Genomic DNA, 24,727 nt, shown 5'->3' on the forward strand with positions numbered 1-24,727 from the left:
ACAAGGTGTATCAAATAGACAAGCGAAGAGAATAAAAAGAAGGGATGAAGGGAATACTCTCGTGTTGGGGAAGATGAAATAGCAAGGCCCTATAAATATGATGGCCTGGCAAAAGAGTCAGAAGATACAGATATTGAGATGAAAACAAGGTTTGAAATACCAAACCTTAATCACTGAGCATCTCGAAAACAATAATACAGCCAAGCTGGAAGCAATCCCCCTTTCTGATAAATCCAAAGGTCAAATGGAATGTTCTGTATCACCCCCCAATATGTTCATCCCATACCTGTAACCCTCCCCTGAAGTATCAGGTATCTGTAACCCCATTGGCCCAAGTCCTGTCCCAGCCCACCTTGAAGCCCCCTGATAAGGTGTGGCTGAGGGACCGGACGCTCTCTTGGACCTTCCTCTTGGGACGCTCACCTGGGATCCTCTCTCTCTCTCCCCCCCCCCGCCTCTCTCTCCCACCGCTCTCCCTGGGCCTGCCACGAGTTGCAGCTAGCAACTCCAAGCAGGGCCCTTCATCCTTTACAATAAACCCTATGCTCTAAAGACCGGGCTTCAGAGATCCTTCACCACCACCCATCCAAACCGTCCTGGAGCCCAGCAGTCCCTGCACTCTCAGGGCCCTGTTCCATTTCTAACCAAGTGAAAGCTGTGAAAACCATAAAGGTACTGTAGGGAACTGAGGAAGGTGCAGGGGGAGAGACACAGTGACATGGACCTTGCTGTCAGTTTCTTCCTTCCAAGGTCTAGACTTTGTTAGGATGATCAGTGCTTGCAAGTTTAATTATTATGGGCACAACTTTTTACTGACAAGCAAAATTTTGTAGAAACTTCCTTGGAATAACTGCATAAAAGATAACTGACCAGAGGTTTTAGTAAGGGAAGATGCAAGCTGGTTTGCAGAGATGGCCCATTACGTTTATGGATCAATTAAATACCAATGCTCTTTCATTTCTACTTCTAAACACTTTGTCCAGACTTAACACCAGTAGTGTGGCCCCATGTTCTGCCTAGGGTACCCCTGCCAACACCTAAGTTTTCCTCTCACAGACACAGCTATATAAATTGCCATTTCCAAAGGAATAAGCTTGGGGATATGAAAACAATTTCCCAAAGAATTGCTAATAGAAGATAGCTAAAACCAGCTTGCTCATTGACATAGTGCTCTTCAGCTAATTATACATGGCACTCCCCATTTATACATGCACAGAAGCATGGGAAATCTGAGGAGGAAAGACTTAACTCACAGGTTCTCTTCCGTGTTCTCAAAGAGAAAGGGGAAAGTATTTTATATATTTTTATATATATTTTTATATATATATCCTTTTTATCTACTAGATAGGTGTGAGGGAGCTGATTTTATATTTTATTTTATGAAATAGTTCTTGTTCACTGAGACAGTTTGCATTTCTCACTTCTATGTAGGCCCTAACTCTGCAACTTGCTTCTTGTGGTCAACTCTCAAAGATCAAACTTAGCTGACCTAATCCCACAATTTCTGTTGCCAAAATTAATTTCCCAAGCTGTTTAAAGGACTGATACATGCAACAATGAAAAATACATAAGCCACCTATGGTCTAATGAGCGCTTAACATTATGGAAACACTTATCACCCTAAGCAGCAGGATCTGTGGAGTCTGAAACAAAGCAGCAGAGAAATAAGCTTCTTATCCATAAAGAGGGAAGCCTAATCTTAAAACATTTCAGACTAATAAAATATCAGACAGCCCACTTTTGTTATAAAAAGGAAATTATTAAACTACAAGAATTGAAACACAGGATAAAACTGCTTTTGTCCAAGTTTTGAGCTTGTAAGCTGTTGCAAGGGTAAGTAAAAATACCTCCAATGTCCGTAACACCTGTAACAAGTCTCAGGACCCTGACTCTGAATCAGCATTGAAAACTACTATTCTACTCTGAACAAAAGTGTAGCTGTCTTTGTGGGACGGGAAAAAGCATTGTGGAAAACAAAGGTTTCAGATACATACTAACTATTTAGGAGAGATAATCAATAGCATAGCACACATACTTTATGGTCTACTGTTTTATAATTCTAGTTCTCTGCAAGTGTTGCAACATGACAGAGTATGATTTATCAATGCATTTCCAAAACAAAAGGGTTTTACTTAACTTACAATATAGCTTGCCAGATGCATGAAAGATTTCCATTAATAATGTGGTACCAATTCTAAATTTTGTGTCTTCATGCAAGACTGACAATACATTAACTATTATGTTAAAATTAGAAACTCTTCCAGGCTACCAAGCAAGTAAAACACTTAATCGCACAGTTCTTTTAAGCATAAGAACAGTTGCATTGCACCACAGGAGGAAGTTATGAAGCATATGATTAAATGCAACTAAATTGGGTACAAATCACAAAAAAAAAGTAATTTTGAAATATCTCTAAAGCACACTGGAAACAAATGGGCTTGTGAGACATTAAAAAAAACAGTCTTTTTTTGCAGAGTCTCTCTTTCATGTATGGACTATGTAAAGATAATAGAAGACAACACCTGTTGCATTTTCAAAGACACAGATTACTTCTTACTTCCCAGTGAGGTCAAGTTTTTAAACATCACCTCAAAAAACATTACATAGAGAGGTTCAGCATAAAGCTTGATAGTAAGTTAATTTTTGCTATATTATGAATTTTGAACCTTCATGCAAGTCTGATAAGCAGCCATGTACAAATGACAAATTCAGCCTAATTTTAGAGAAAACTCCTATATATCAGAAACAATCTTCATCATACATCCAAGAGACTGACAGTAGCCCCCCTACCTAGTAAAATACTTCCCTACCTTGGAAAAGCAGTAAAAAAAAAAAACCACACACAAAACAAACAAACAAAAAAAAAACCAAACCAAACAAACAAAAAACTTCACAAAAAAAAAAACAGGAAAAAGAAACAGGAAGAAAAAAAAGTGCAGCAAATAGTCTCATCAAGTAAAAAGGGATGAACAGTAAGTATGAGAAGAAATCTCATCTGCCACCTAGATATAACAACTCTACTCATGAGATAAGAAAAAAATAAAAAAAAAGAACTCTTGAACTTTGAAAATAAAAAGCAGCAATGTTCATTTGTAATCTCTTATAAAAAGACATCAAAGAAAGGGTGAGAAAAAAAGGGTATTGTTCCTTGTCCCCCTTATGCTGCTTGGAGTGAGGAGAAATAAACATAGAAAGATTTTCAAGGCTTGTACTATGCCCTTAAATTATCAAAGGTTCCTGCCAATGCTACCACGAAGAACCTCATGTCCGAAGTGGAAGACTGCACTGCAGTGACTGCAGGAGGCTGTGGGAGAAAGCTAAAGAGGAAAGAGATCTTATGTTAATCCCAGGATTTGACATGTGAGGCACCATTTCCACAGGGAGCACCAAGCCAAACATCTTGCAGCTAAGAGGTATGTTCGACAGACACAAAAAGAAGCTGACTCACATCAACACATACGGTTTGAAGAGCAAGTTCTGCCTTTTCATACCTTAACACAACACTTTCATAAACAACCATCATGGATAATGCTCAAAATTAGTTAAAATCTCAACCACACCCTCTACAGCTCAGAAATTTAACTTCCATTTTTAAAGAAAAAACCCACCCTGTTCCTTTGTTCATGAAGACAATAAAAATAGAAAATGCAAAATAATGGATCTGGATGTTCATTACTCTGATGGGAAATACTGCTTTGACTCGCGTTTTTCCTTTATACCCACATATCATACTTCTAAATAATTGCACGCAGGAAAAAAAAAAAAAAAAACCACAACCTTTTACAAGTAACTTGCTGCATTTTATAAAATCTGGAAAAAGGCTTTGTCTCCTCACAAGATGGGGACTACTACCACTGCCTTCATGTTGCCCATTCTACCCCAGAGGAAAACAGCACCCACTGACACCTTCATTGGAATGGTCACCATCTCCCTTCCCAATATGGTGAGCATTGTAGCCCTGCTTCATTATGTTCTGAATAAAGCTCAGCTTAACCCTACATCTTTCTTGGATCATAGCTAGAGTGGCTCAGCATCTGGCAGGATTGAGACCTAAGGATATGCAAGAAGAAATCAGCCATTTCCATTTAAATGCTAATACTTATTCTTCCCAGTGAAAATTGAAGTATAACAAGTGATCTCTCAGCACACAGAAAAAGCCTTGATTGTTATTTAATGATCACAACGAATAGTTAGAAAGCATGAAATGAAGCTAATAAATCTTCTGTTGAGCCTGACATTTTCAACAAACAAAAGAACTCAAAGTTCTCAAAAACAGTTCCATCCAATTTTCTTCATTTTAGACTAAATTTTCCATGTTCTTCAGTTACAGATCCACATATCGGCACCGCACAAATTAAACTGAAACACCCAGCTACTTGAACAATTTTTTAAAATATTTCATTTCAGTGCTACCTATACAATATAAAATACATTGTATTCTACAAAGTTCAAGTTCATGCATCAGCACTATCCACCACAGTATCTGTTTGCCTTTCAATGATAAATTAGGAAAAAACTTTCTTCTGTAGGGTTTGTCTTTCTTATTGCAGCCTCCTAGGATATAAATGCAGTTTGGTTTGTTTAGGTTTTAGCATTTTTAAGCTACATTCTATTCTAAGTACAGGTAAGCTGGGGATGATTTTTATTTGACAATTAAATCATTTTAACAATTAATTAAACAATTTAATATTTTTTAAAATACTCAGTCATCAAGACTACTTTTTCTTTCACCCCTGCAAAAAGGAAAGATAAAACAAGCCAAAGTTCCCCAGACTCCTAACCTTGTGACTTCAAACCTAGTAGTCAATATTTATATTATTTGTGATAGCGTGAATGAATCAGTCAGTGAAATGGCTCCTTAATTTAACAGAAAATTCTTAGTTTATTCATAAACTTGTACCACTGAAATACCTGTTCAGAGAGAAGCGTATTTCTAGAAGCCTCTTCATACACCAATGAAAAACAACACTTGTGACTGCAACTATGTAAAAACAATACTATCATTACCTAACCCCTGAAGTGCCTCATTTTTGTTGACAATATAAATACACACACATGTGTGCACATGAGAATTGCAACACTCCCACACACTACAGCCCCACTAAAACAACAAACTCTCTCCAGAGTTAAAAACATATGTAAAATACAACAGAAGCAATGCAGTTCTATTTCATTCTTACAAGTGGGCCACTCTTTAAGTAGAGATAGATGTTTCAAGACTCCACATGAACAGTCCATATGATGCCATAGTCAGCTGTAGAGGGGTTTCTGGAATATTTCTAGAAAGATAACAGAGTCTCTTACAGGTTCCAACTATTCTCTGCAACCTGTCCAACAAGGAAGAGGTCACAGCCATTTGCTTTAGATTACCTTCCTCCCCTTCCCTTTTCCATGTACTGCCCCTTCAACAGAACAAGTTGTGTGAATGGCCTCAAGTGTTTGGACATCGGGCTCGTGTCGTGGCACAAAAGATGCACATCAGACCCGTGGTGCTTGGCCTGTGTGAGAGTATAAGTAACATGACACTAAGAATAAACTTCTCCTACCTCCTTCATCTCTGGAAAGTTTTATATATCACAGAAATATCTAACCCATGGCCATATGAAATTTAAACTGCATCTGAGCCTGCTGAATCAGATCATCTCATCAAATGAGTCAGGTCAATTCCATTTTCATTATATATTCCTACAATTATAAAAGTTCTCTGTGCCAATTAATTTTGAAAGACTTAAAGGTAGGTGGTCTAAGCACAGCACCACATGAAAGCAAAACAAGCTTCACTCAAGAAATTATTCTTTACAATAAATCAGTTGTAGAGAGAGCTGGTAGCATTTTTGATAGCTGCTAGGAAACTAAAGGTTACTTGACAACTATGATATAAACACTAGTTCCCAATCATAATGCTGCCAACTTTGAATCCTTCAGGCTGAATTCCTTGCTTATCTCAATCTAGTATTTTTTTAAATTATAAATTCACGACATCTGTAAGACAAAGAGTGTTTGTGCTATCCATAAAGCTCATACATAATGGTTTATGTATTTGAATACAATATAGAACTCTTCTACTCTCTTTGAGAAGAAACTTCAATATCTAGATATTTTAGAGGGGAGACTTGATTGACCCAAGAGTTCTGCCACATTTCAGACTTAGAAGAAATGCCTACTAAGGCCAACCTGATAAATCCAAATCCATATGTCTAAACTGTTGAACACTACAGCTAGGATTACACAGATCCAGGGAAAAGTGAGTAAATACCTACATAAATAAGGTACAGGAATAAAGGAGAGTGCTGGGAAGAGTCTAAAAAAGGTGATGCTACAGAAGTCTATATTAAAACACATTCCCCTGTAATATCTGGTTGGCTTTCCACACATGCTAAACTCAACCTGTCTGTAAGTGCATTCCACTATGACCATACTACTTTCACAGGACCCCTGACTGACTCTCTGCATTCAGTATCATGAATAATGACAGCACAACTAACTAAATCTTATCTGCAGGACACCTGCTTTATTTATAAGTGGGAAACCACATAGAAACTGCTGGAAGGAGCAACTTAGAATGCTCTGTCATAAACTGATTGTGGATGTGCACTGGATTCCGCTGCTAAGGTGAAATGGGATATCCAAGACAAATACACATGGGTGTGCTTCAAACCCAGCAAAAGAGCAATACAGAAGCCGGGGCATGGAAGTTGCAAAGAGCTTCAAACAAACCCACAGAGCACTGTTACTGTATTCAGTACAAATTGTCTGATCTACAAGAGAATTTTCAAGTCCCTTTAAATTTCAAGACTATTAACTCCTTGGCAAAATCCTACACTTGAACTTAAATTACATCAAGCACGTGTGTAGTGAAGTTAAAGGGGGGACAGTTTCTGACCCAACACAGTGCCCTATGCTGCAGAGAACGTGAATTGCATCCTGTGCACATGACTCATGATAGCAGGAGCACCTCTCCGATGGCAAGAACACACCCACTCTCACCACAACAAATTTGGTGCAGCAGCTCTGTACAGAAGGAGTGCCCAGCACAGCTACACTGTGCAGTCTTGATTCCTCCCCAGAGCACAGTCATCCATCCTGCTGAATGAGGCAGTGGGGAACAGTACAGTCTTATAAGCAGGCTGTGTCCTAACACATGCATTAAAAAGCAAAATTAAGATTGTCTTCCTCTCCAATTGCCTAGTCCATATATTTTCCTTACACAACATTACCATTCTTTTTAGATTTATCTGTTAAACCTGGAAAAACATCATCTTAAATGTTTTGTGTATGAATTCACAGACCCCACAGATGAGGCTCATCGCTTTCAATGTTTAAACAAAGAAAAGAAGTATCAAGACTGTTCGAGAAGCTGCAGTACAAGATATAAAAGCAATGTGAGCTTTTGTATGCAGGAACTGTCCTGCTAGCTAAAAATTCTTTCCTAAGAGTTCTATGCTTCCTTACAGGCTAAATTACATATTAGAATCTAGCATACACAAAAACTACATTAAAATAGTTAAAATTGCAGCATGACTATCCTACTTACAAATAGAACTAAATAAATGAGAAGCTACATGACATAACATTCTCCATCCACTTAATTCTTACCACTGCACCTGGCTCATTATCACTTGCAGTATACAGTGTGAAAAGGCCATTTTGGTACAATAATCCAGGAAGGTTATCCATGGACAATGAAAACATGTGGTAGAGATCAACACTGTATTTGGTCTTAAGACTGGCAGAGATTGCTATGAAAATCAGAAATGTACAACATAGAATATTAAAAAAAAACCAAAACAAAAACAAAATAAGCTTAAACTTAGCAACAAAGTAAATTACCTAATCAACATTTAGAGAATTCAAAAAAAATAAAGTATAAGATGGGTCAGTGCTCAAGGCAGAGCAACAAAAAGAAGAGTGCTCTGATGTACTATGGAAACAGAAAGGCTTCTTACACATTTCTACTAGTATTTTTCCTAGGGCAGCATGAAAAATGTATTTTGTATTCTTTACTTACAAGCTACGGATATCTTACTTGTTATTCTGTCCATATGAATAACAACAAACCCTGGGAAGAAATGCTTTTTTTCAGTTTGATGTTATAAAATTTCAGTGTGAAGTATAGGCTAAATAAATTTCTGTACATTAGGTTTCTGAAAGCTTTCAAAACATCCACAACTCTATATAACAGGAAAACTGAAAAACAGAAAACCAAAACACCTGATTTAGGTGTTTTGTGAAAACTCTGAAAAGATAATTTGTTTCTTTGACTACATTAGAGTTTGATTCCATCTGAAGAGTAAATACTACTGAACTGTTATAACAGTAAAAACTAAAAAAGAGTGAAAATCCTTGCCAGGGGGATGGTGTAAATCAAAACCATGCTTTTCATAAAAGCACCAATCTTAAATCCCACAGTGCCTCTTCTTACTTCTCTACCTACACAACAGACCATAGACTTTGAACTCCTTGCCTAAACTGAGGTTACAAAGAATGAAAAGTTGCCTGATCTAGGCTGACACCCACATTCCAAACAAGCCACTTCAAGATACACATCTAAGCTTAAAAAAAAGTCAAGGATAATAGCACTTAATGCTAAAACATGGAGCAGGAAGAGAGAGAGAGAAGCTCTCATTATCCTAAAATTAAGCCCTATGAAACAAGCATCCAGAGCTGAAGTTACAATAGGAAGAAATCTAAGCACATTAAGGCATGGAAACGGACTTTAGGCAGCAGAACATACACATCAGCTCACACAAAGCCCTGCAAAAGTCCCTCAATAAGAGATCAAACAAATTACACAGTTATAGAGTCAGAACCAAAACACTTCAGACACTTAAAAACTGGAATAACTTGTTTCCTTTAGGATAAAATACACTGCAATTTGTGTTAAATAACCTACCACACTGAAGGAAATGTTTAAATTATTTAATTACCAAAGGAAAAACAGTAGAAGCTAGAAGGATCTAAAAGAAACCAAGGGAATGAGCAACAAAATGGAGTACTGACAAAGCAATAAACACTGCATGCATAATATAAATCACCTAGAATTATACTGGAATATAAACCACAAACTTCAGAATTCGGAATTGCTTTAGAGACTCCCATAAACCATTTAGCTCTTCTGCAATCAAAGAGGTAATAAAAAACAAACTTAGCCTGAATAAAACCTGGAATAACAAAATGCCATGAAAGCTATTAAATCATCACTCCAGAAGTCAATGGGATGCTGTACCAGAGCACAGTGCTCAAATCAAGATACATTATCTTGAAATAATAATGCAGTGCTGGAAAGCAGAAAGAGAATCAGTGATTCCAGCAGTACCACCAAAGCACAACTTCCTTTTCACTGAGGTGAAACTTCCTATGTCCAAATTCTGAAGTTAAGAAATGCTCTTCTCAAAGAAGAAATATAGCAGAAGTACACACCAAGTATGGCACAACGTCTAGAACAAAGAGAGGACTGTTTCTTCCACGTTCCTCTCAATGAGAAAAAAAGGAAATGTTGGTTTTGGTTTTTTTTTTTTCAGTTTTAGAATTGAAATGTTACCATGCCAGAACTGAGAGAAGATGGCATTTAACTCCTGGCTTGCTAAGCAACCTGTACACTTACTTCAAAGAGGAAAGTGGAAACTAGACCACATACTAAATGAGATTTTTAAAAATATAAATTTATAAATGCATCAAGATAGTTATCATTATAATATTCCCTAAAAAAACAAAACAAGATTTAAAATTGATAGAACTAGAGTTTCTAGATGAGGGCCAACAAAATGGTAGACTTTATGTTCCAGGTTTGTGGCACAAGTACCTTTTCCCATATCTTTCCAAAGACTGGAAGAGCAATGGCCCCAGCATTCCCAAAGGAAAGCTCATACTGCTCATAATGCTCCAGGAAATAAATGTAACAGACCACCATGGACTTCAAATGTAAAATCATCATATGATATTCATACCAGTGAACTAGAGAATATGGTTTATTTCCTCTTCTTAGGTCTTGGTAAAAAGGAAGAGTAAACCTACCCAAATGCTAAACAAGTAACAATCACAAAAACATATATTCAAAGCTCAAACATGTTCTGGAAAAGGCTCTTCAGACCTCTTACTTCAAGATGTGTATCAATGGCTTATATGAAATAAGGTGAACGTTTTCTGCAGGTCAACGATATTCCTCAACTGTGGGATTTCTTGCTCTTTTCTGTAAGGCAGCAGATCCAGTGTTACTGTCAGAGAGGACATTGGCCTGGACAAGTGGGGGGCCCAAACCATTCTATCAGTACCTGTCCTCCTTACCATGAAGTCACTTTTTCTTTTGTATTGATGTTTATTATACAGTTTTGTAAAGACAGAAGCTAAACCTTGTCCAAATGATCTGATTTAGAACACACTATGTATGAATTAGATCAATTAGAGGAAAATGGGAGACAGTTAGCACCTCCCAAAATTAAGTGCTATTGTCTATCCAGAAGGCCTTCAATATCGTAAGAGTACCTAGAAGGAAATAACACCAGCCCAGAAGGAAATAGTTTAGGATTTGAGACAGTCAAGCTGTAAAGGTGCCACAGGAAAAACAAAATTAACAAACTAAAACTTCTCTTACTGCTGTTTTTAAAATGGCTAAGTTGTACCTAAAATCCATTTTCCATTCTCTGAAGTTCAGTAAACTTATTGTAATGAAATATCATATTTTTCTCTTCCTTGCAGGTAAATTACACATAAATGGCAGTTCACTTCAAAAAGAATTGTGCAAATATATTTCAATACATGAACTATGCTTCCTGCTTAAATTAAAAAGTTGACATGACAAATAGCTGAAAACATGAATCCTCATTAACACCTCTAGTAACCTTAGCCCAGCTATACTTTCACTCATCAAGCTGTCCTTCACCTCCAAAAAACTGAAGTGAGAAATGCTCAATAGGACCTAAAGCACTTTGTTTGTAAAAGACATTATTTCCATAGTAAGCAGGAAGATCAGAGTCTTGTTTAACTATGAAAATTGATTCTATTAACAAACAAGACATTATTTCATAACTAAGAAATCTTCCTTTAATCTAGAGATGCAGCAGTTTTCAGACTTTTTTCATTTTGATCTTTTCAAGGGAGTAATGCTTGAAACCAACAAAAACCAACCCCACAAAACACTGGCATGAAGGAGACAAAAATATATTATCCAACAAAAATGCCTTCAGCTTCTGCTAACAGCTCTTTGGAAACTGCTCAAGTACAAAGAACAGCTATTCACATAAAGAAAGCATTTCTGAATAGCAGATAATATGGGGAATAAGTGGCACTTATTTTTCCACTGTGTGGAAAAAAACCAAACAAAAATATCATTCACATAAATCATTAACAACAATCTTGGCTCATCATATACTGTACAGAGAAAATATAAAAGTATGTTAATAGTTAAAGAGGTGATAATCAGGGTAAGAAAATAATGAAGATTAATATGACTAGCAGTGCAAAAGCTCCCAAAAGCCTTGTTTTGGATGGGAGTGCCACAGAGCAATGTACAGCAACAAAGATGAGTTCCCATCTCAGAAACCACACACCCCAAGGACAATTAAACTAAAAAAAAAAAAAAGCTAGGATATTAATCTGGTGTGTTTAACAGTTCTTAGATGTGATATGTTTTTGGAGCCTGTAGTACCACTTCAGCCTAGAGAAAAAGAGAATTCCAGTCCTTTTCCTGACAACACAATTCAGGAACAGTATGGGATGCTAAGAAGAAACAAAATATTCACCCTCTCAGACATGAAGTGCTTGATTCACACAAATGCTGCCTATCCTGCAAAAGGAGGAAAATAGGCTACTTTCTAGGCAGTAAAAAGCAGATTCCTCAATTATGTAACTTTTTTTAAAGAAGATGGGACTTGGTCTTTAATTTCTGTATCATTCCCTTTATTCTACAAAGAAATTTTCCAAGTCCATTTTGATCAAAATATTAGCCTTGCATCGGCATTATGTATCCTTATAAAACACATATTTTAAGAAGATGTTGCAGGAAAATGGCTGGAAGTCATGCCAGAACTACTGCATTACACGTCCTTTCTGCAATCTAGGTGAAAAGGAGAGTATACATTATTCTAGTCTGGAAGACAGAAAAGAACAAGTCATTGTGGATTGAGCATTTGCTGCCAGAACAGCAGAAATGCTTTTTATGCAGCAGGAATTCCCCTTTTAAAACACATACAGAATTCTTTGTCAATTTGAAAAGGTTTAATCAATTACCAAGAAGTTTTCTGTTTACTTTTCCTGTGTTGGAGGTCAAAGGGACACTGTAATCACAGTTCATTCACAAAGCAATTAACACAGATGCACGAACCTATGCAAATACTTGGTCAAAAAAAGTTTTAAGAAGAACCCGTGCTCTTCAACAACCAATACAGCAGCAATGTGGAAAAGTCTACTATGGTCATATGATCTATCATGATTCCTATGAGGAAAGGCTGAGAGAACTGGAACAGTTCAGCCTGGAGATGAGAAGGCTTTGGGGTGACTTAATTGTGGTCTTCTAGTACCTGAAGTGAGCCTACAAGAAAGATGGTAAGAGACTTCTTACAAGAGAGGGCAGGTATAGGACAAGGGGAAATGAATTCAAACTGAAAAAGGGTAGGTTGAAGTTGGATGTTAGGAAAAAATTCTTTACGGTGAAACTGGAACACATTGCCCAGAGAAGCTGTGGATGCCCCGTCCCTGGAAGTGTTTAATGCCAGGATGGATGGAGCTCTGAGCAACCTGGTTTAATTAAAGGTGCCTCCTGTCCACAGCAGGGGGGTTGGAACTAGATAAAGGACCCTTTAAGGTCCCTTCCAACCCAGGACATTCTATGATAGACACAGACAGAAAAAGGAATCAAAAATGACAATGAGAGCAGCCTTGACATGCATGCTGCTTAAAGATGCAAATACAGTAACAAATTACAGACTGTGCTCCACTTCCAAAAGCTCTAAATATGAGCATTCCTAAAATCCCACCATTCAATACTAAATACTGAAAATCAAGTTAATATATCCTTCTCATCCTTTATCCAGTAATACCTTTAAGTTCTGATGCACCTAATTGCAAAGCATTGCTGTAGCTAAAGATTATCCCCAGTCAGATACATCCTAAGAAATCCCTTAAGCCTCCTTCTTCCAGAGGGATGAAGCAAAACCTGAAGGTAACAACATATGGAAAATGCAAAAGAAATAGCAGCCTAACAGAGACAGTATAAAACAGGGCAACACCCAGAAAAATGCAGCTCTTAATAGCTAGCCTCCATTTAAATGACATCTCCAGTGTTAGGTTTTTCAGTTATTGTGCATCACATGGCAGCTCCAGCCCTGTTTGCACAGCCTGGAACTCAGGTGCACAGCACAGAGCCCTGCGTAGCCAGGAGCCACCTTGAGGACAAAGCTGATAAAACAAAAGCTGATTTTCTTGCTGGGAATAACAAACACATACAAAAATGATGCTTTCTTATGAACAATTAAACACATCTATAGCACCATGTGTGTCTGCATGCATAACCTGGTAACATCCACTGGCTGCAGACAGCTTCAGTCACTGATGTTGTGTGTGAGGCATTGGGGTGAGCCCAGAGACGGGCACTGGCTGCATTTCACAGGATGTTCTCAGAGGGCTGCTTCGAATTCATCTCCACTTGTCTGCTATGACACATTGCCCTCTCCTCTGCCTAAAGCACAAGGTGATCCAGTGCCCAGAGAAATCATTGGAGCAGACATGAGGTCACAGACTTTCCTAATCTTCTACTATCCTCTGAAGATGCATAGCCTAAAGAACAGCTTGGGCCTTGTAACCCTCACAGATAGGTATATCAAGTTCCCCAAAAGTAAATGGCACATATCCTTTAACACTTCTGAGGTACACTGACTCCCTGTTGCCCTCTCTATCTGCAGCATCTGTACAACTGTACCCATTAACAGCCAAAAGTCAGCTTAACCTGCTTAGCACATCTAACATTAGTGTTAACACTGTAGGAACGTGTTTAAATTTGACACAGAGTAATTAAAGTAAATCATATGTATTTAAAGTACACTATTCCAAAGGCACTCTCAAATCACTGCAGCGCTGTAGATAATTATGTATAGCACTCAGCGCACTGAAGAAAGACGATGAGGAAATGTTCTTGACAAAGTGAAGGGAGCTGGTGTGCTCTGAACATAATCTGAAGAAAGAATATGGGTGTTTCATAGCACATAACCTATAAATTAAGCTGTCAATAAAAAGAGAGACAGAATAGGGGAAATAAAGGAAAAAGAAAAACAGCTATTCCTTCAAATGAACCTCAGCTGCTGAATCCCTTTCTATAAATCTAATTGTATATATTTTAAAATCCAGTATTATTTTGTTTTAAGCATTATTTCCTAGATGACAAAATCAGCACAGAGGACCATGTATTTCCTGATACCAATTTGACAGGCAACTATATTATACTTTTCATGCTCACTGGTATGCCACAACATCTAATTTTTAAAAAATCAAAGCTCTGTAAAAACAAAGTTGTATCTGTAGGATATTTTCATGAAACATTGTTTTGCAGCTGATAGCCCCTAAAAAAGAAAAGAACTGGTAGATAAGAAAGGGTTCAACCCAAAATGACTAACAAGGAAGAAGAAGGAAAGTGCAGCATGTGAATCTGCAGCAAAATCTAATGTAAGTATTGATCTCTGCAATCAGTAGCAGGTTGTCTTTCAGACCACAGGAACTTTTATAGTTACACAAACGTCCTTGCTTGCCTAACAGTGAAGGTCTTAAAACAATTGACCTGATTTTTTTCCTATTTTTTCTTCAGGAGCTAGGGGATCCTGTTAAAACTGTCTATTGGGTATCAATTAAAAAGAAAAAACCCAGAGAAACACAGTAAATAACAAATGATATTATAACAGAAAATTACAGCATTAGCATAAGAAGAATAAGCAAACCTATAGCAGCACAGCAGATTAACAACAATTACATCAACATGAAATCTGGTAAAAGACAGTTTTTAAAATGCTCTTACACAACAGAAAATTTGGAAAGGCAGAAGGCTCTTCTGATGCTGAACTTATACACACAAAATAAACTCAGGTTACATTGCTGAGAGATGTATGCATCTTACCCGTGAGTACAGCTTTTGCTGAAGGGTCTGCCAGATCCAGTGCAGATTTCCCATCGGTGTTCCGAATGTTTGGATCAGCTCCGTGCTGCAGCAGCACTGTGCAGGGAAAGCAGAAACAGTATCTTACCTCAGGTATACACAGGTTATTTACTGTTAAGTGTCTCCTCGGCATGATGAAGGCATAAACAAACATTGCACAATTTTCTTTATTTTCCCTTCTGTTTTTTCTCCCTCTCGCTCCTTTTTTTTTTTTTTTTTTTTTTTTTTTTTTTTTGTTAAGCACTGCAGCAAAGGATCTTCTCCAGACTAAGGCTAAGTTGGCAAGTTAAGATATAGTAAGACCACATGACCTTGCATGCTAAACATGAACCCCGACTGTCTTGGAATAGTCGGGTTTGGGTTCCTCCTGACAGCTAGCTGGTATGCTGTGCATTCACTGACTCACACTGCGAAGTCTGCTGTGGAACCTGCTTGTGCCTTTACTACCACTATTGCTGCTTGTTACCACTCCTGTTCCTTTTCCAGCTGAATATTCCAAGTTACCCCGCCTCTATAAATCAGCAATACTCCAGCCTTTCAGTGGCTCATCATCTGCGTAGGAAACCTTAACCACGGCGTATCATCTCACCTTCAAGAAGTGTAACAAATAGGGTAAGATTTTTAACCTGGTACCCTGCAGATTGGATGTTCAGAGGCTGTTATACACTGGTATTTCTTTTCCCTACTAAACCTATAAACACATGAAAGTTCGAGTACATGAAAACACTTAGAATACAATATACAACCATAAGGCTAGGAAGGCATTGATACAGTAAACTATCAACTAGAAAGTTCACTAAAGTTCATTTAAAAAAATCACAGTATTTCACCTGTGAACCCTTTTGATCAGAAACAACATAATGCAATACAGATCACCACCTCTCAACATCAAGATATTTTGTACACAACTGGAAAACAAAGCCCATGGCAACATTAGAGGCCTGACAAAAAGGCCCCAAATGGCACACAAAATAAGCACAACATATTACAAATTCAGAGCAACACACTTATTTTGTACAAGTGTGAATAACAGGACATTATAAAGAAACTCAGGTCAAGGAGATGAGTAATAAAAACCAGCTGACATTTATGGTTGCTCATGTAACAACATTTGTTGAGATACAGCTGGACTGAAGAAGTCAAGACAAAGAAATAGTTGCAGTTTTTGTAACTAAGGGTATAAAAATATTTCACAGACAGAATTCTCCAGAAAAAAACATAATCCAATTCAGAACAAAAATAATTACTGATACTGCGTATATATATACACACACATATATTTTTAAAAAACTTTAACCAGGAAACACTTTTCAGAAAACCTTTTTTTCTAAATTAAAAATTTAACTGGTAGTATTATTTTTATTCAAACCTCTTTTCTTATATATATCTGACTTCAAATTCTTTAAACATTGCCAAACTTCATATATTTTAACTTACAGGTTGCAATGCTATATGCTTGCCCCCAAGCTGAATTTTTGCAGAAGCCTAGTGCTTCACTGAAGTAAATTGACTTATCTTACACTTTGACAGGAATGCACAATTGCCTGATATTTTTATATTTTTGAAAGAAGACTCAAGTAGGAAGCCTATGAAAAAATCTAAGCTTTTTTTGTTTGGTGGTGGGTTTTTTTCCCCCCGTGTCAAGACAAAAACACCAAAATGGGGGGGTGGGGGGGGGAGAGAGAAAAAAAACAGCTAGCACGTGCTCACCAAATCTTGATAGGATTTAGCACCTACATCTCTGAAGACACCATCTGTGCCATACGTGCTACCACCCACTGAGAGATCTTACTCACGGACAGGTTTGAGACTGAGCCAGCCTCTCAAGCCACTCAGGCACACTCCAGTAAGAACAGGCAAACAAGACCTTTTGCAGATTTTTTTAAACACAACAAGCAGTATAGGAACTGAGTATGGAAAGACAGATTCTGTATGTCCTATCTCTCTTCCCTTGGACCCTATAGTGACTCTATATACCTGGGAAGAGGGAAGGTATATGTCCCAAGAGGCACCAGTGTAAGAGTAGTAGCCTGAAAGACATTACCAGCAACTGATTGTCTGTCAAGAGAAAGCAGGCAGTACAAAACAATGAAACACAGCACTGACCAGACCAGAAAGCAACAAAGGATTCACATGGCAAAAAGCCTCAGACAAAGAGCTAGGGGAGTGTCGGAAGAAGAAAAAGATGGCAGGGGAAAAGATAACAGCCCAGAAAAAAAGTCCATGAAGAAAGACCAAGAGAGAGGAATGATTGGGAACTGACCCGTTCCGAGGTTTGGACTAGCATGTGACATCAAATTGAGGCAGGTTAGGGCAAGAAAGGTGACTTTAAAAAATGCCAGTAACAGATGTAGAACTCTCAAAGGCATCTGCAACTGCCTGAGCTCGGTGTTAAAACAGAAGCAGATTTTCTAGTCTCTCAATTGTTCCATCCTATGAAAGCCAATCAAAGTGCTTCCCTGCTACTTCTGCTGGTGCACACAGCAGATGACGACACACATGGTACTGCTTCCAGCTCCTCTCCTGGTAAAATGACAAAGGATGATGCAGTATGTCTAACCTGTTCAGTCATGGTAATGAACCATAAAGGATTTGGCCAACATAAAATTTCTGTGTACAGTTTTTAGCCTTTTTAAAACCTAGGCAAATACATTAAAAATTCACTAACAAGGCTTAAGCTGGTTGTTTGAAAACCCTGGAATTATTGACTGCCTGTGGAACACGCATTCAAAGTGGCCAAATGAAATTCAGAAAAATAACCTATCAAAACTCAGTTGCTGTAACCATGAGACTCATTCTTCTTGTCTCTGCAATCATTCATCCCACTCATCTTCCAGCTTCTCCAACAGGCAGGGGTATGGTCCTTTATTCAGTCCTAGAAACACATCTATACCATGGAATTAAGGCAATAGCATCTTGGAAAAAGAACCAATTATATAAATAAATACTTCATTAGAATGCATATGAATAAAGAAAGCAAATGGGTCACAAAGGCCATCTTATTCTTATTGACTATTTTATTCTAACATCTCCATACCTTTTAAGTACATAACCTCACAAAAAGATATCCCAGTGAGCAATGTTGTCATCAACAGGAATTAACAAGAGAAATACAGCATTTGATGTTTAGTCTATCATTATAACACAGCTGTACTTCAATACCTGGCAAACCCCAGGTAGCTTCTAATTGAATGTTCTCCTCCATGTTCAAAACTTTAGCACTTTAACAAAGAAGAGACAAAGTCTCTTCTAACAACAGGGCATTTGAGATCTAGACACAGTGTGTCTCTCTAGATTTTCTTTTCAATATGCCAGGGATGTGTAAAAATTTCAAGATAGATCTCCTCTGTGGGGAAAAAACATTCCCTCTATAAAGAAACACAACAGAACAAGCCATTCTAGATAATTGTAGCTATTTTGGATTTCAAACAGTGCACACTGGTTTTAGAGGATGGTTTCTGAGTAGCCTGAAAAGGGAATGTGGAAATAAGTTTCTATTAAGAAACTTCTGTTCCAATTCTGTACACTTAACAGGCAATTGTAAGGATGTTGTACACAAAAATTAACTCCTGAAACTTCATTAATTGGCATACTTGGATATGCTGGTTTAATTCCTCTGGACAATGGGGACATTGGGGTGTATTATTTTACTGTATTGGAGGCGGTGGCCTTAATAATCTAGCAATACCACTAGCAGACTAGCCCTGCCTTTTCTACAGACCATATTGTACAAACAGTATAAAGAAGGTCTTTTTACTGAACCTTCATATTGCATATAGATGTCAAAACCCTGTAACATTAACTATAGTACAATCATAGACTGGTCTGGAGTTCTATTTTTTACCCTCACTACAACTGCTAAAATACTTCAGGTTTAGGTTCTGATTTTCACATACTATCTGAAATACCTTATTTAATTACGCTGCTATTATATCAAATCAGTACTAGAGAAAAGGAAGACCATAAGTCTTACTATATTTTTTTTAAAAGCTACTGTATTGCATAGAGCATATACTACAAGCACTAATGATTTCACATTACTGTCAACTCACTACAGCAGGATGACTCCTAAAATGACACACTTGGCCCACAGCCTTCTGGCATAGGTATATTGAACTGTGAAGTTAACCAACACATCACTTGGCTGTCAAGAACAAACATTTTTACTTTTGTTAGTTTCAACCTTCACATTTTCACTTCATATTTCAAAGTTTGGCAAAAACTTCCCTGGAAGCTATCAACAAGCAACAAGTGTGTTTTTACTGAGGTGGGGGGAAGAAGTTTGTCTACATCGAAACCATCACCCAAGTACTTAGTCCTTCCTACTTCTTACTCCCACAGCTGAAAGTGCACCAAATGAAAACACTTTTGATTGAAAGACATAAATACAATGGAAAGGGAATAGGGATAAAAATATATGTGTTTGTTCATATTAGCACAAAGATCAGTAGAGTTCAGATATGACTTCTCTAAGCCCAAATTCCACATCTTCCTGACTGTCCCTGCGGGAATGCTGAAGGAAAAGTTCACATTTGGTTTCAAATCAGATGAATGCAAGTACAAAAAAAAGAGCACATCCAAATTTTTGACTGTTGAGTGAAAAATGCAAGAACAACAGGCAGACCTCCCAACAGTATCTATACTGCAAGCTGCCTACTGCTTTTAATTATATTTCTAGAGTTTCTCACAGCTCTACCATTGCCTACTCTCTCCCCACTAGTTTTTTATCTCTGTCCCACTGCCTTGTGCTTGGGATCCCTTCTAGCTACCCCAGATTTACTCTATATATTCTTTCTTCCCCCTTTTTAAATTCAACTTCGGGAGACAATCTCCAGAGGTTCTTTTCAAACTATATTACTTTAGCTTTATCTACTTACTCCTAAAGAATCAAGGTACAGAGGACACAGCCTAAGAAAAAGGCCTCTTTTTGATTTACAACACAGGCACTATCATCCATTTCTCTAAATGACACCACTAAAGCTGGCCAGTCTCTCACTAACTTTAGGTCCCAGGAACACACACACTTCTCAGTCTAAGTCTTGTGTAGGATGTTTCCAAGCTGACAAGAAACATAACGAGGGTATTTACCTCTACATTCTGAAAACATTTAGACAACACACTGGAATCCAAAATATTAACTTTTCTCCCCTAACTACCAATACATGTAAATCAAACTACCAGTACATGTCAATCAAACCGCTAAAGTTTTGAAGCTTCTCATGTTACAAGAACACCAGTTTCTTGCCTAGATATTATACTTCTGTGATTTAGAGCAAATAATTAAATTTTGGCAAGTTAGGAGATACATAAGCCTTTTTGCTAAATGACCATATATAACAAAAAATGTAGCACGCTACTCTTAGCTTTACAAAATTGAATATATAAGATATGGCTAATAACATCAACCACCACTGTATCACAGATTAACTTCCACCTCTGTGAGCAAACTCAGTCTTGTCTGTGTCATGGAGAAACAAGGTGTAGTACTCATCAGCCATTGGAACTACAAGGAAAAAACATGAGGGACAGTATCACTACAGAGGCTGCACAGAGCTCTAAGGATTTAAGTATTGCTAGTGGACCTGATGACATCCACAGCCTCAAATACCACTGCCAACTCAGTCAAGAGCAGTTGGAAAAAAAGGAGAGACAGGTCCTATGCTCTTGGCTGCCCCTCTATAGTGAATGCCATCCAAGTTGAATGAAGAGAGGATTATGGAGCAGAAAGGCTAAGCACACTAAAGCACAGCTCGGAGTCAGGATAGGAGAGAGGCAATAACTAGATGTATCTGGAAACACTGCAGGTAGATCATTGGCAAGAAGACACAATAACCTGGTGGCAGATCAGGGACAGGAGTGTCTAGAAGGTTTTTTAGTATCTCTAGAGATGGAAACTTCACAACCTCTCTGGGCAATCTGTTTCATCTAGACCACAGTGGCAGAATTGTCACACCTAGGCCTGTGCTGCCCACCCTGCTTTGGGGAGCTGCAGCTTCAAACATCTGGTCAGGCAACAAGGCAGATTAGAGAAGCAATTGCTTGCCCAATCCTCATGCAACAACATAACATGCTCTGGTTGGCACAAACAAGGACAGCACAGGAACACATGCCAGTGATAGGAGTTGAAAAGAGTAATTTTGTGTTTCTAGTTTAAACGTTACCAGCCAAAGTCCTGCTGGGTTAGTGTGAGCTGCTTAACACTTCCCATCATTTTGCCTTCTCTACTTCCCTTGTCCAGGGCATTCCAGTTTCACATTGTCCCAGACATGGGTTTGTTCCCAATGAACCAGCATGTTGGTTTTGTTCTTTGTTGGGGCCAGACAGAGCAAGAGACAAATACACCAACTACAGTAGTATAAAGCAGAAGCTTACAAAAGCAACATTAGGCTCCACTATGTTGAAATAAAAAAATTTAAAGGGAATTAGTTGGTGTTCCCCAATAGCCTAGACAGAAACGAGTTCTGACAGAAGGAGGGAGCAGCAGACAAGTAGCAGAGAAAAGGTGAAAAAGTTCTGAGCAACAGAGAAAAATCAGGAACTGCTAATATATTAGGAACTAGGAGGGAAACACCTGTGAAATGCCTCAAAGGAATTATGGCTTGGTCCTCTAAGAAGATGGTGAGGTCAGTAACACAGCTGAAGTGTCTCCATACCAATGCACACAGCACAGGTAGCAAACGGGAGGAGCTGGAAGCCACTTGTCAGCTAGAAAGGTACAATCTAATCACTATCATTAAAAATTCATGTGAAGGACCACAAAGCTGGAACACTGCAATAGACATCTAGAAAATTTTCAGAAGTTGCAGGCAAGAAGGAAAAGCAACCAGGTGGCTGCCCTCCAAGAAAAAAACAACAAAAAAGCATTGACTCTAGAGAGCTGCCTTAGAAAAACAGCAGTGAAAAAGTTGAGAGCTTATGGCTAAAAATTAGGGGCTAAGCCAACAAAGGAAACCTTGTGGCTGGTGTTTACTACAGTCAATGTCATCAAGGGAAGCTTGTTGATAACGAGTTAATCCTTCAGCAACAGGAGGTGTCATGTTTGCAGGCTCTGATCCTGCTGGGGTCTCCAATCACCCTGACATCTGCTGGAAAAGCAGCACAATAAACTGTAAGCAGTCCAGGAGATCCTTGCAGACCCGGTGAAGAATGGAGTAAGGACTCCAAGTTTTCAGAGCACACTTTCAGTTGCTGAATGAATTAATGGATGTGATGCCCCAGGAGCTGTCCTCAGGGACAAAGGAGCTGAACAGAACTGGCAGCCCTTTAAGAACATTTTTCATAGAGTCCAGGAGCTCTCAATTACCATGTGTAAGAAAATAGCCAAGGGAAACAAGAGATAAACATGACTAAGGGCCTCCTGATCAAACTAAGTGTAAGAAGGAAATGCACAGTTCTACAGAACACTGGCTAGAAAAAGGAAGATTAAAGTAAACATGCCCCCTTCTCGATAAATAAGACATGAGAACTAGTGATATGGAGAAGGCTGAGCTATTCAACAGTTTTTCACTTCAGCTTTCAATATGAATCTCTCTTCCCACATCTCTCAGTTCCCTGAACCTCAAGGCTGGGACTGCAGACTGCAGTTCCCTCCACTCTAAGTGAAGCTCAGATTGAAGACTACTTGAGATACCTGAACATACATCAGTCCATAGGACCCAGTGAGACATATCCCAGGGTTCTGAAGGCATAGGCTGAAATGGCCAAGCAATTTTCAATCATATCTGAGAAGTCTTAGCAGTAAGGCAAATCCCCAGACTGGAAAAATGTTAGACCCATTTTGAAAAAAGGTAAACAGGAAGATCCTGGGAACTACCAATCAAGCAGCCTCACTCCACATCCAGTAAAGTAATGGAAGATTCTCCTGGAAGATACATCAGAACATGTGGAAGACAGGGAGCTGTTCAGAGACAGAAAGAGAAGATCATGCCTGACTCATTTGGTAGCCTCCCACAATGAAATGATTCCATCAGTCAACAAAGGAAAAGCTACAGATGTCATCCACCTGAACTTCTTGCAAAGCTGGAACATCCAGAGAAGGTGTGGATACCCATCACTGGAAGTGTTCAAGGTCAAGCTGCCCAGGGTTTTGAGCAACATGATCTGGTGAACACTATCCCTTACCCATGGCAGGGGATATGACCTACGTGATCTTTACAGGTCCCTTGCAGCTCAAACCATTCTTTGATTGTAATCCTGAAGGCCAGTTCCTGGAGAGCCACAGTTTCAAAAATTTATACAGATAGATGGTGTTAAATGGTCATTTTCAAGTAAAAGAAAGCAAGCTCTCATTTAAATATGCTACTTGGACTAAATGTGATGTGATCTGGAAAAATACAGCACCTGCTTGCATGTTTCTGTTACTGTGTCATTAGATACATTATTGCAGCAACTGTTGGGGCATCAATCAGTATGTAGGAGGAGACAATACACACAGGCAACTCAGAATATGGCTCTCCTAGCAGAGGCATTTCTTGCTTTACAGCTAAAATGCCTGTTTGGTCCAGGCAGGCTCAGAGGACAGCCATATCAAGTATCTCCCTTTATTGACATAGATCTGATCTTTGTAAGGCAGCTTCTCATGACTCCACACACTGCAGAAACTGCACTAGTTCCTACAGCAACAAGATGCAATACCAAACCAAGCAGAGGTCCGGTAAAAGATTAAGTGGAAACAACACTTGGAGATCAGGTTCCTTCAGCTTATTTGAGCAATCCACAGAAAGAGGCTTCAAGGCAGCAGTAAGAAAAGAAGCATCGTGAACAAGGTCTCTCAGTACCACCTTTTTGCTCGTTTGTTTTGAAGAGAAAAAGGGATCTAGACAAAAAAAAAATTACACAGCATCACTTGAAAGCATCTTAACTTATTTTAACTCCTAATTTTTCAGAAAGACTCTTTATCTCAGTCACTGCTTGCCCCAGAAGTACTTTCAGACTTTGCTCAATGAAGTTTCAACCTCTTAGCAAGACAACCTAACTTCCTGTCTGTATCTACATACCATAAACCTCTCTTCTCAATGTACTGCAAGACTTCAATGCATTCTAGACTGAAGTTGGCACTAGATGTTCCAGAGATCAGATTCATCTAATCAAAGCAAGGTAAGGGGAAGGAATCTGACCCAGACAACCAAAACCACAAGTATCACTACCACAACAAGAGTTCTTCCAGAAGGGGAAGAAGATACTTTTTTGAAATACTCCCTCCTCCCTCTGTGATTGCTTTCAAGTCTTGCCCCATAAGTAGGTGCATCCTGAGTTACACAATCCTGAGTAAGATGCTCTAGGGAATCCTGCTTGAGTAGGGAAGTTGGACTGGATCACCTCCAATGGTTCTTACCAACCTTACTCATTCTGTGATTTTAGCTATGATTAGTTTTCTGTATGTAGGAAGCACTATGAAATTGCTCCCTGGTATGCCAGTTCTGCCTACCTGTGATTAAATATGCATAGAAAGAAAGAACATGCAGAAGGTTCCAGAGCCCGTAGGCAGCACAGCAGAGGCTCATATTATCCTTCTGCCCTCAGAGAAAGAGCCAGAGTAGATTGCTCAGCCTACATGAACAGCAATTCAAAGCCTTGATCTTGCCTCGATTT

At 38.5% G+C, this 24,727-nt stretch overlaps 1 protein-coding gene across 2 annotated transcripts in view; it reads right to left on the reverse strand.

Moving 5' to 3' along the window:
- Window positions 1–24,727, reverse strand: part of TNKS (tankyrase) — a 129,768-nt gene that overhangs the window by 85,971 nt on the left and 19,070 nt on the right. For both annotated transcript variants that reach the window (XM_053941956.1, XM_053941955.1), the window contains exon 3: window positions 15,098–15,193. In XM_053941956.1, coding sequence (XP_053797931.1) covers window positions 15,098–15,193 — 96 coding nt within the window. The remainder of the gene's footprint in view (window positions 1–15,097; window positions 15,194–24,727) is intronic.

Source organism: Vidua chalybeata, chromosome 4 (genome assembly GCF_026979565.1).
Source record: "Vidua chalybeata isolate OUT-0048 chromosome 4, bVidCha1 merged haplotype, whole genome shotgun sequence".
Lineage (NCBI taxonomy): Eukaryota > Metazoa > Chordata > Aves > Passeriformes > Viduidae > Vidua > Vidua chalybeata.